Below are 13,947 nucleotides of genomic sequence, written 5' to 3' on the forward strand. Positions count from 1 at the left end.
AGGAAAATTACCAATACACCTTTCTGTAATTTTATTAAGGTCGTAGCTATTACTTTTAAAGACACATTTTAGGCTGGGCATGGTGACTTATGCCTCTAATCCCAGTGCTTTGGGAGGCCAAGGCAGGAGGATCACTTAAGGCCAGGTGTTTAAGACCATCCTGAGCAACACAGCAAGACCCCCATCTCTACAAAAAAATTTTTTTAAAAATGAGCCAGGCAAAGTGGTATGCACCTGTAGTCCTAGCTGCTAGAGAGGCTGAGCAGGGAGGATCGTGTGAGCCTAGGAGTTTGAGGTTACAGAGAGTTATGACTGTGTCACTGCACTCCAGTCTGGGCAACAGAGTGAGACCCTGTCTCTCAAAATATAAAAAAATAAAAGTTAAGCTGATAAAAAATAAAGAATGAAAATTAAAATTGCATGCTTATGCTTGGATTTCAGATAATGCAATAAGGGATTAGCAGGAGCTATGTAACATTGCATGAATATTTAGGTTACTTGGCTTTCAGATCTTCCATTACTTCACCTTATTGGATATGGCTCACATAATTGTAGTATAAAATTGTGATAATTCCCAAGACATCGATTCAGCAAATATTTATTGAGTGCCTACTATTTGCCAGTATTATAATGGGCACTGGACATTTTAATTTCCTTGCTTCCGAATTCTGTCATAGAGCATTTTTATTACATTTAATTCAGCAAATATTTGCAGAGTACTAGGATTATGTAACAGGTTTGAACTAGGGCTTGAAGATTTAGAATTTTATAAACCAGATAAAGTCCAAGGGTATCACAGACATTTCATTCCACAATTGTGAGTCAGTACTTGGGAAATTTGATACTTATTGAATATGTTAACTATTTTATCAAATTACTTATTTCAAGAAACAAGTAATTCTGATAAAGGAATTTAAATATACAATTTGGTTATCATTTTTATCATGTAAAATAGATATGTATTTTTATACCTTTTCTTTATACTGTTATAAATTGTGTGCTTTTTAAAAAACATTAGTTACATCTAAAAGGGGAACAGAGAAATGAGACTGATATTTTTAGTAACCTATTTTATACTGAAATACAAAAAGGATAATGATTGCAGTAAAATACCTTAATACTTTTAATTTATATTTTAATTCAAAGGAATATTTGTATAAAATTGAGAATATATACAACCACAAGTAACACTGCTTAAAATTTCTAATCTACCACCTTTGTTTCAACAACATAGTATTGATAAAACTCATTCACAATAAACAAGATAATTTTTATTTTATAAATAATGGCTTGACATTGATTTTGCAGACTTAAAAAGAGTAGCGCTAGTGTCAAAGAATCCTCCTGAAACTCCATGGTTATATGAAAGTGAAAACAAACTTCTTTTATGTACGTGTTCTCATGACTGCTGATTTATGGTACTATTATACTATTGCTTTCTCACTATTTCTCTACTTATCTCATAGGCTTCCTACACTTTAATGAGTTTCAGATGTGAACCACCTTTGGAGGAATGGTTAGGTCTTATTTTCTCTCAGAAAAAACAAGTATTGTAATATTTTTTCCCTCAGTTTTAAATTTTATCTTTGTGACTTTTGACAAAGCCTTTCCTTTGTTCAAATGCAAGGATCCTGTAAAAAGAGCTTTAACATGTTGTGCCTTTTATGTGTGCATTTTTCTGATTTCATTGATGTCCTGAATTTTGCAAACGATGATGTGTGCCTTCACGTTTTCATATAAAATGGCATTTGTACACTGTAGCAAGAACAGTTTAGGACAGCATTACATTCACATGACTCTAAAGTCTAATAAATAGTTGATGGTTTCTCAGAAAACCACAATTTGGTGAAACGGACGCAAAACAGTGCTTTGTCTTCCAGTTTGTTTTTTATAAAATCTTCCCCCGATACATATTCACTTGCTTACCTGCAGGGTAGCGCTCGATCACTGGCCAGCTGTCCACCTGTAATGTGGCATTGCCACCACTCCTCGTGAAACGGACTACATGGTATTTGCCATCATTAATGATTGCATTAGACTCTTCAATGGCGATGTCATCTGTCCCAACATTAAACTTAACTCCAATTTTTCCTTGGTGCTGGAAGAGAGGAGGAGAAAGAAAAGTTGTATTAAGTTGATAGTCACCATGAAATAAAGATTACATACAAGGTATTGTTTAAATATGTGCTTTGGAGAACAGCTGCTTTCCTCCAATTTTACTTCTGAGAAACTGTAGCAGAAGAAGCAAGTTTCTTGACATTTGGGTAAATGTGAGACATCCCTTTCATGGATAATTGATATTCCAAAGGCACACTTTCAAGGGAATTGAGCTGCCTTCTTCCCAGAGGTTGTTACAGAGAAGGTGTATAGCTACCTGAACAAAAGGACATTCTTTCATAGCTTTTAACACAGCCCTTTAATCCACTCTCCCATTTCACAAGAAAAATGAGGCTCCAAATTCTTCTTTTGAATAACTGGTATAATCAGAGCAATGATGTCTGTTTAGAGCCTATTGACAAATGCTCTCAGAATTTCAGAAATCATTCTAAAGGGTTTGGGGCATGCAGGCATTTAATGACTGCAGTTTCTTTTAGTATTTACAGAACCATCAAATGCTAAGAGCTTGAAAGTTATTCAATATTTTTATTTTATTGATGATAAAACATCAACATTTTATTGATGATAACACAGGAAGGTAGAAGACTTGTTCAAGGACACAAATCTTAATAGAGATGTACTAGAACTAAAATTCAGTTCCCTTTTTCTAAGATTATATCTAAGCTAAGTTGAAGCAAAGACACAGTCATCCAAAATTATGCAAAGCAGTATTATGAATCATTCTAACTATAAAATTGTTACTCTTAACTTTAGAATTTCACAATATAAGGTGGCAAAGAGAAATATGTGCTATGCTCTCTGCCTCTGAGAAGCATTCTCTAACAGGACTGTCAACTCTACCATGAGCTCAGTTGACTTTTAAAGCACGCAGATTCACCCTTAATCAGTTGCACAGAATACCTGTGCTGTAGGCCCTTGTCAGAACATATAACCTCAAACTGTCTGTAGTTCACCCTTCATCAAACCTCAGTGGAGAGAAATGACATGGAGGAAAAAGGTTTAAAGAACACACAGTCCATGCTTTCCTGTAGAAGTTTTAAATCAGGATGTTAGAAACCTGAAGATCTGGACCACATTCTCTTGACTATGTGGGATTCTCATCATTGTTTGAACCAGGCAGCAGGAGTATGGTAACAGTTTACACTGAGGATCCTTATGGAAAGCCTGGTACAAAATTGCCTTAATCAAAGGAAAATATTTGAGGATGTTATTTTGCAGTATTGCTCATTATCTCCATGCAGAGATCATAAAGGTTTCTGTGCATTTTCCTCCCCGGTTCTTATTGTACATAAAGATCTCTTTCTTATAAGTTAGCATGCTTACTTTTTAAATTTTAATTTGATTTAAGATTGACAGATGATTTAACTTTTTTAAAAAAGCATCAAATTTTTAACACTATATATATATGTTTGTTAAATAAAGATAACTTATTGTGTCTTTTAAATGAGATTCTTTAAATTTTTCCTGTAGAGTTAAAATGTGTGTTAAAAATGTATGTACTAAATTAAATAATTTACTGAAAACAAGCAAAAAGGAATTCTTCTAAAATGAGAAAATAATGTACACTTACAAAAAGATCTGAGCTACAAAAAAACCTTTAAAAAAAGTCTTCATAGGACCTTGGATAAAGTTTGCATTTTCATTGGACTTTAGCTGTTTGTTTATTAGCTGAATCAGTCTACACAAAACTAAAATGCTTTATAATGACATGTATTTAAAAGTAAGGGTCATGAGAAACATAGTGGAAAATATTAAGTCCAGAAGAAAACATATACTAACAGTCTCTGCAGCTATTTAAATTACCCAAGCAGAAGTGTGTCTCACAAGTGTAATCCCAACACTTTGGGAGGCCAAGGTGAGGAGGACTGTTCGAGCTGAGGAGTTCAAGACCACCATGGGAAACATAGCGAGACCTCATGTCTACCATTAAAATAATAATAATTTAAAAAAAGCTGGGTGTGGCGGCACACACCTATAGTCCCAGCTACTCAGGAGGCTGAGGTTCGATGATCACTTGAGCCCAAGATGTCAAGGCTGCAGTGAGCCATGATTGTGCACTGCACTCCTCCCTGGGTGACAGAGTCAGATCCTGTCTCAAATAAATAAGTAAATAAATAAATATTTTTTAAATTACCCTATCTATTTGGATCCTGAGTTTCCTAACAACCAAACATGTACATAGGGCTCTAAGCATTTATAAATACTAACTCTAGTATTCTTCCTAACGGTTCCATGAGGGAGATGCTATTTTATCTCCATTTTACAGATGAGAAAATTAAGGCACAGAGTGATTAAGCAACTTGATGAAGGTTACACTGCTGGAAAGAGAAAAGTTGTGATTCAGATCTACACAGTCGGGCTCCAGAGTCTGGTCCTTAATCATTATATTAGGCTAAGTTTAGGACTGCTATGCCATCCTATAGCTGCAGTTAGCAGATTTGGTAAATCTAGCTGTTTTGATACCTGTTTTATCTCTCCTGCCACAGTAGCATCACCAAGGGGCCTTGTATTGTTCTCTGTATGTTTATCAATCAATGTATGCTTAAAATAATTTTGGAATAAATAGCAAGCAACTGATATGTGGATATAGCAGAATATTAAAATGATACTTCTTGTTTCAGTTTCAGCTGAGATGTTAAGATGATAAGATAATAAGTTAAAAAAAGATTACTGTTTCCATCTTACAAAATGAAGTATAAAATTACTCAAGCCAGACTTGCAAAGGAAAACATTGAGAAATGCTTTTAGGGTCCTTAATTAATTACCTACTTCCAGCCCATCAAAATGCAGAAAAAGCCAAGAGGATATTTACAATTAGAAGAGGATTTCTGGAGACCGTTTAGATTGGATGTGATTTCCACAAATCTCCAAGGTGGAAGTTTACTTTTCCCTATCTCAAGTGCAGGAGAAAGGGACGTTAGTGGAACATCTCAGAAAGATTGATATGTGTCTTCTGGAACTTGGTGGATGGCAGTGGTCAAGGGAGTCAGAAAACTAGGATTTGACTATACCTGATAAATCTTCAAGGGAAGACTTTGTCTGACACCCAATGGTCAAGCAAAGAGATACTGATGTATCAGGAGCCACTTGTGCATTAGGGTTTGTTAGGACAAAGGACACCTGTGGACCCTAGGTTAGAGTCCATGTAGAATTGTGTTATATCCTGTTTAGTAAGGTTACTTAAAAAATTGGGATGAGTAGTGAATAAAAAAAGAAAAGAAAAGAAAAGAAAAGACCTTGGAGTTACAGTGATAGATGGCCAAGGGCTGAGGTGGGAATCCTAAATTACCATCTGAAGGAAGTGCATTTACTACCTTAATGGAATTGCAGGTAAACAATCCTAATGATAGCTTCTTAAGATCACTAAAGAACCCATCAAAATGCTTCCAAAAAGTGCCTCCTTAAGAGCTTTAAGTATAGGCAAAGCTCAACTAGATGACTATAATAATATTAGCCAAGTAAGGTCATTTCTATCCTTTATGTCTTCTTCCTTTTCCTGATTCATCCCTGGAGGAATGAGAGGGAAAGGAAAAGTGAAAGCCATGGAAACAATCATGTTCTTCCCAGTGCAAATGGGGGCTCCATTGCGGCTGAAGTAGGGATAATGAAGAAGCTTTAACTAATGTCTATCATTATAGAGGAATAAGCTGATTACTTTTTATGTCTACAAGTGAACAGATGACCTTTTTATTATCCAAGTGGGAAGAAAGCAATGCTGAGACTCCCTGTGAACATCCCTGGTGGTTAGAAAAAAAATTATTATTATTTTTTGAGATGGCGTTTCACTCTTATTGTCCAGGTTGGAGTGCAATGGCACAATCTCATCTCACTGCAACCTCCACCTCCCGGGTTCAAGCGATTCTCCTGCCTCGGCCTCCTGAATAGCTGGAATTACAGTTACCTGCCACTATGTTTAACTAATTTTTTGTATTTTTAGTGGAGACGGGTTTTGTTATGTTGGCCAGGCTGGTCTTGAACTCTTGACCTCAGGTGATCCACCCACTTCTGCCTCCCAAAGTGCTGGGATTGTAGGCATGAGCCACCGTGCTCCACCAAAGAGAATTATTTTTACAAAACAATTTTAAATTTTTGTTGCATCTTAGGAAGCAGCTCTTTCAACACAACAGTACAGGAAGATATTTGTTACTCTAGAGTTACCCATTGTTTACGGTCTCTTCTATTATAGACCTGTTTCTTATCCAGAATAGACTGGAAAAAATTCTTGAAGTCTCCTACTTGTTCTGATAGGTAGACCCTAAGAGTAATTTCATCAGAATACTAATTATTAAGAAGGTATTAAGAAGGTATAGATTCAGTGAATAGAAGTATTATAATGATAAAGGTAAAAAAAATGCACTAAACTCTGAAATAATCCCTTTACCTTATCTTTAACACTTTCTGCAATATGAATGCAAAATGCTTATTTTCTAGGTGCAGAAATCTCCAGATTTCATGGGATTTGATTTTTTTGCAACATGGTAAAATAAACAGTTCATAAACAATGAGCGTCTGTGCTGCTTAGAGAACATCCGACTTTTAAATGAAGTCCATCTCTTCTTGGATATGTTCAATTGTTGCCTCAACTAGAATGTCTTTGACATCTCATGGACTCAAACTCCAGAGTTAGCTAGAACGGAACTGAATACCATCTAAGTAGGTTCAAACAAGAGGTCAGACCCTGATTCAGACTTCACTTCACCCCAAGTTGCATCCGGCATTGAAAAACAATTTAATTACAAATGATCACCAATGAGTTTTCCCTAAAAACAAAAAAATTAAAATACACATAAAGCACAAAATACTAATATCAAGCATATTTATAAGACCAGTATTTATTGTTTCATTCAGAAACTATAAATATTCTCACAACATAACCATCTCATGTTGGTAAGATAGCAAGTCATTTCAATTATATAAATAATAAAACTTGCTAAACTTTCTTGCCAATGGATAATTACAATTTAAAAGAAATCATTTCAAACTCTTATTCTCTGGGATTAAATATGATTGTCTTGGCAAATTCTCATGAATATTGCATTAGCAAAGCCAGAAGTCATTTCACTGGACATGTACTGATCTCTCTGTTACTGTGTCTTTCTTGAAATAGATAACTGCCTCAAATCATAATTTCAAAAATCTATTATGAGAATATCAGTAACGAGGCATTTATAATTTAATGAAGTCTTTCTATGGATTCATTAAATAAACAGTGACAAAGGTAATTATTGATTGTTTTTCACAAAAGCTCATTTCTGAATAAAGATTATATTATTAAACAACTTAAAGGGAAACATCATGAAATACGACACTGGGAAGATCCTTGAAGGTTCTACCAAGTGGCAACACAGTTTAATGCAGTGTCTAATTCCATATGAAACAACATATTCACTTGTAAGTTTTAGGTTTTAACCAAGATTAAGATTTAATGGTGTAATCAACTTCTTGGGTGCACTTCAAGAAAGATATTTGCATGTTACAGATGCAGATATAATATGTGCATATAAATAGATAAAAGAGAATACACATAAAGATTTTAGTCTACATGTGGCATACAGATATGTTACATAAGATTTTAGTGCACTGTTTACCACCCCCTCCCTGTCCCATTCTTGGTTTGTTATGTAGAAATGTTTGGCTCAACTATGCTCAGGGACAGATACCAGTAACCAATGAAAATCAATCTCTCTGTTTGTTTACTATACTCCTTGAGAACAGCACCAAATGTATGGACAAGTGTGGAACTCAGGAGGGCATGCAGATCAGCAGGGAGCCCTGTTTATGTTCTGTAAACTTCTGTTATGCATCATAGTACAGTCTAGAACTCCAGGGCCCCACTTTGGACAGAATGTGACAATGTCTTCAAATGCTCTCCAGGCTTGTACTCATTTCGGAATACAGAAAGACTCCCAGGGTCCAAATCTACATTGTTGATTGAAACCAGAGTTGGGTTGAATGGAATGTTTTGCTTCTCTGGAGACTAATCCTCACCAGGGAGCAAATGTTTTAAAGCATGAAGGAGACTCTGGAACCTGTAGCCACTGTTGTTGGGGTAAGCGACAGGGCAGATGGTATCAGAGAACCTATTATCTCACCTAAAAACAAAAATACCCATTCAGATAATTGCTGATTTAATGCAAATACATTTCTGAGTGAATGACTTAGAGGCCCTTTTGGCTGGTAGAGACTGTGTTTACCAATCTAGATGATCTACAATGGTAAAACATGGTTTTAATCTAGTTGTTTTAACCTGGTACTGAGATATACACACCACTCCCTACCCCCAAAAGACACCACCACATCAGAAACAAGAAATTCCTGCTGCCCTGTCTCCTATTTTCTCTATTAGTGTCTGTTTAAAATTCATTTGGATAACTAATAAAAAGTATGTAATATGTACCCCACGTTTTGCTACTACTGAGGGACAATATAAACAGGTAAAGTCTATTTTCTGCTTTTGCAAAAACTTTCAATCAAATTGGGAAGGTAAGTCGTGCATGCAAATACTCATATCCACAAAAGAGTTGAGGGAGTAGCGAGGAGAAGCACAGGTGCATTGAGGAAAGCATCTGAAGGGTCTCAGAAGTCTCAAATTGTGCGAGGGAAGCAAGTCAGCATTTGGACAGCTCTAACACTTCCAGCAGGGTCCAATGCAACACCCAGGGACCTAGAAGCTACGTTCTTTCTATCTTCCATCTCTCCCTCCAGGCCCTGCATACCAGACTACCCACTATGTGCCAGGCATTGAGCTGTAAACAATGTATCTCCTCTAAAATTCCCAGCAGGCCCGAAAGGTAAGTGCCATTGTCTCTATCTTCTTCGAAACTTTCATCTTTCTGAAATCACACAGCTAATGAGTACAGGTATTGAAATCTGACCACGTTGGTGGAGCTTTCTAAAAATGGATAACTTCAGTTGTGTCAGTGTTCCAGGAAAATGTCTTGAAACTAAGGTATCCTTAGAGGACTGAGTCAAGAGGAGGGTTACTATAGAGTGCATGGTTTGTTTGTTTTGGCTAGTTACATTTTGTAGCACTACACAATAAGGAACCAGAGGTGGGCAAGATCTATGGGCAATACCACCTCAGAAACATCTAATTTAGGAATAATACAATTTTAAAAACAGTGTTTTCATTTCCCTGTCATATCACTGTTAGGGATGTGTATCTTTTCTAATATGACTCCATCCTACAGGATGCTATAGCTCCTTCCATGAAACTATATCCTGCTCATGACATTACCTTCCTGTAGGCTTATATTCATCTCTTGATCATAAGAATGTCCCATAAAACTTTATAAGCCTACAGCATACTCCCCACACACTGCTTTAGGTGTTAGTTTCTATGTGCCATTTCAACTCCTCAAACATATTGAAAACAGCTCGAGGGTAGGAAAAAACTTGGCATATTCCTTATTGTATCCTTCACAGCACTTCCCAGAATACCTTTACTTTTACGATTTTTCAATATTCCTTCACATCCAATTTTCTCTTAATTGAGATATACCATAACATATGCCCTTTTAAAGTATATGGTTCAGTGGTTTTATTATATCCACAAGGTTGTACAACCATCACCACTATTTAATTTCAGGACATTTGCATCATGCTCCAATTTTCTTTTGATGAGATAACGCATACAAAGTTCTAGCACACTAATGGCTACACAGTTCCTGTGTAATATTAGCATTATAATATGTTATATAATATTAGCATTATTATTACCAGTAGTAGTATTGTTATCCTTCCTTTTGAAAAATAATGTTTAGTTTCACAGTACTATGTTTGATGCAAGTTAATTAAACTATTGCTTGAATTATAAAGCCATTTCAGTTTTACTAGAAGATACATTTTTAATCTTCACAAAAACGTGTGAAGCAGGGTATCTACTTTGTAAATGGAGAAGCTAAAGCTCAGAAAGGCTGATACTTGAGCAAAGTCAGAGCAACTATCTACGACTTGGATCAATAGAAGACATTCTAAAATGTAACTGTGCTCATCTGTAAGATAAATGGTTCAGCAATGACTATTGAGGCAGGGCACGCTTAATTAGACAACATCTATGTCCCCTCCCATCTCAATATTATGGTTCCAGGGAAATCCTAAATGTAAGGCAAAGCAATTCTCAAAGAAAAAAACTTAGAAAATGCATTACTAGTTGAGTTTTTCGAAACACATTGAACGTGCCTAAATTTGAATTTGAGTCTCTAAACTAGTTCAACCATTGTGGAAGACAGTGTGGCGATTCCTCAAGGACCTAGAAATAGATATTCCATTTGACCCAGCAATTCCATTACTGGCATATATCCAAAGGATTATAAATCGTTCTACTATAAGGACACATGCACACGAATGTTCATTGCAGCACAGTTTACAATAGCAAAGACCTGGAACCAACCCAAATGCCCATTGATGATAGACTGGACAGGAAAAATGTGGCACATATACACCATGGAATATTATGCAGCCATAAAAAACGAGGAGTTCACGTCCTTTGTAGGGACATGGATGAACCTGGAAACCATCATTCTCAGCAAACTGACACAAGAACACAAAATCAAACACCACATGTTCTCACTCATAGGAGGGTGTTGAACAATGAGAACACATGGACACAGGGAGGGGAGCACTATACACAGGGGTCTGTTGTGGGGGAGTGGGGGGGACAGCGGGGGGGGTGGGGAGTTGGGGAGGGATAGCATCGGGAGAAATACCAGATATAGGTGAAGGGGAGGAAGGCAGCAAATCACACTGCCATGTATGCACCTATGCAACAACCTTGCATGTTTTTCACATGTACCCCAAAACCTAAAATGCAATAAAAAAAAAAGAATATAAAAAAAAAACTGTAAAAATAGAGAAACTCTAAGATTTTCTTATGTTTTAATCAGAGGTTCTCCAATTTAGGAGGAGAAAGAGGATTTTCATTAGGTTGAAGTATCAATAGTCTGTGAAGCCTTTTGTGAACCATATATGTTCCTTCCCAATAAAGTATAAACTCTGATGGAAGGGCTTGTCATTATTGAGAAGGGTCCCGGCCTTGTCAGGAATGTAGGACTTAGCGGTGGTAAAGTGAGAAAAAGGATGGATAGATCTTGAGCTCTAGTGATAACATCAAAACAGTTCAGTGCTTCTATTTCCTTGTTGTTTCTCCCTAGATGAAATTAAATTAAAGATCAGAACAATGTCAAGATGAATTCAGCCCACCAAATGACTGGCTGCTAGATCTTTGTAATAATCTTGATATTGCTATTTTAAGATCTCCATTTTGTTTTACTAACTGAGCCAATACTGGATTATGCTTTACACAATACTTGAAAAGACGTTCTCAAACCATTGTGAAGTTCTTAGTGTGTCTATGAGTACAGACATATCATCAAAGCTTTTTCATGGTACTTCCCCCGGTTCCAAATAGCATATGTTTGCATGATATCATGATAGCTGTAGAATAAAACAAAGCTACCCTATCCTCTTGTGAATCAGAGCCATCTCAGTGAGATGATACTATATCTCCATCCACTGAAACAACAATTACTATGAAGTTGAAATACTTGCCTTTAAATTAGTCCTTATGTGTAAAGAATGTCTTTCATTATTTTTCTCCCTGAATAATCAATGAGCAGAAATCAAATAGAGCAAGAAATAGGCATTGACTTGGTGACCTATGTAACCTTAATTTTTCACAGGTAATACTTTCTGTTTGGATAGTTATCCTAGTGGTCTGGCATCGTAGCAAATTGTTTAGGCTGCTGCATGACAATCTCAGAGCCACACTGGCTTAAGTTAAGCCTTGTGCAAAGTGTAGCGAGCTGATCAGATGTGGATTACTTTTTCTGTTCATTTTTTTAATATTAAAAAATTATTGTTGCTTTAAAGACCCTTGTTTCAGCATTAAATTGCTTTTTCTTGTAATTTAATAAGAAATTTAAACAATAAACACTGTGCAATAAACATTGTGATTCAGGTGCTGATTAAAACCGTAATCTTTGTTTTTCCAAATCTGTCTGAATCCTTGTCTTTGGGCCATTGCACTCTTTGCTATTACCTCCACCAGGAACTGGACAGGGAAGGGGCAGTCTATCAATTCTGCTAATTGTTGACATTTTCATGTAAAAAGGTTTTTCTATAAAAGAGCTTTGGGATTATTTGTGGATTTCATTTACTTGTTATATCCCAGGATCATCATTTGCCAGAAGATCTGACTACATAATTACAATCTCACGCTAATGTTCCAAATTTCCATAGCACAAAGCCCAACATTTTTCAGACAAATAGACAGAACATCCTTAGATTGTAATTTGAGTACTTTGCGTGGCAAATGTAACTGTAGTAACTCAGTTACAGGTAAAACAAAATGAACCTTTGTATTAAAAAAAAATCCTTAAAACACTCGATAAAATATCAAGAGATTAATGTAATGTAATTATTTGCAATACGTCCATTGATATAAGCTATAAGCTACATACAGTAAACTGGGAATGGAAAGATCAGTTTGGAAAAGATATTATTTAAAAAAAATTCTGTTTGTGAATCATGACTTGCAACCTAAAAAATAAGAGTGAGGTAATGTTTTCAAGTGCGTTTGATGGACTGACTTTCTAATGATGCTATGTTAGTTTCCACAAGCCTCAAGGAGAGCCCTATATTGAAATGCATCCCAAGAGAAAAGCTGACAGTGCTAACTTTCTCCTTTTTATTTTCTCTTTCTTATTGACTTCTAGTCCAGGGTTAGCTGTTGGACATCCTTAGAAAAAAAATGTGTGCATATGGGCAGAGAAATGCATTTACCAATGTATATTTTCTAAAGAATCAACAAGGCTCTATTATCCCTGAAGCGTTAAGTAATAATTCCTAGAGTCATAAAAATAAATCTATGTTCATGTGTGTAATTTTGGCACAAAAGAGGAATATGGAATCTCTAAGGCTGAAATTCCTAATGATTATGACTTTTTTAATCTTCATAAAACAGTAACACTACCACAAAAATAAAGTAATGCTGAAAAATATTTATCAAGTATCTTTTAGCTTCAGTGAATTTTGTAAAACACAATACCACTCAACGCATGACTCAAAATTGATAAAAATGTGTGTTGTTTGTTGTTTTTATATGCATTCATTTTCCTCAATTGCATGGTTTTCTGGCATAAATGACACGAAAATTTTGGAACTTCCATAACACATATAGTTCAGTATTCACCAATATTTATGTACTTATTCAAAAACCACATACAGACTTTTTACTATACTTTTGGCATTCTGTTAAGTTCTAGATAAATATGGTTAGCAAAGCAAATGGTGCTGCTGTCATTATGAAGCTTAAGTCTCACATCATTTGTTATACATTAAAGCTTACTTTAGCATATACAGCATGCTAAGTTTCAAGAAGGCAAAGAGTAGGGATATCATGAGAAGAACGGAGTAATTAAGCAAAGCCTCTTTTGAGAAGCTGAAGATGAGAAGAAATCAATAATGAACATTTAGTGTTTTCCAGGCAGAAAAAACAGTATGTGCACAGGCCCCAGGGAGGATAAATATGTATGTACAAAGACAGATCCTTTGATGAACAAATGCAGATACAGATACAAATATATGGACTCTTCATAGATATTAAGATATACAAATTATATATGAACATATGTAGGTATTATTCAAAATATTTGTGTAAGATATAAAACTAGGTTGTGGAATAATTCATAATAAAAGTAAAATATATTATTTGTACAAATAGAGCAATTGAAAAATAGATGGTGAACACATTTTACAAATTTTCCAATTGAAGAATAGAAAACTGTTGAATAAATGTGGAACCTAACGGTATACAACTTGACATTCATC

At 35.6% G+C, this 13,947-nt stretch overlaps 1 protein-coding gene across 28 annotated transcripts in view; it reads right to left on the reverse strand.

Moving 5' to 3' along the window:
• Positions 1-13,947, reverse strand: part of NRXN1 (neurexin 1) — a 1,142,110-nt gene that overhangs the window by 180,557 nt on the left and 947,606 nt on the right. For all 28 annotated transcript variants that reach the window (XM_021675805.2, XM_021675804.2, XM_064364083.1 and 25 more), the window contains one exon: positions 1,927-2,098. In XM_021675805.2, coding sequence (XP_021531480.1) covers positions 1,927-2,098 — 172 coding nt within the window. The remainder of the gene's footprint in view (positions 1-1,926; positions 2,099-13,947) is intronic.

Source organism: Aotus nancymaae, unplaced genomic scaffold (assembly GCF_030222135.1).
Source record: "Aotus nancymaae isolate 86718 unplaced genomic scaffold, 86718_ANA_hifiasm-v0.15.2.pri h1tg000057l, whole genome shotgun sequence".
Classification (NCBI taxonomy): domain Eukaryota; kingdom Metazoa; phylum Chordata; class Mammalia; order Primates; family Aotidae; genus Aotus; species Aotus nancymaae.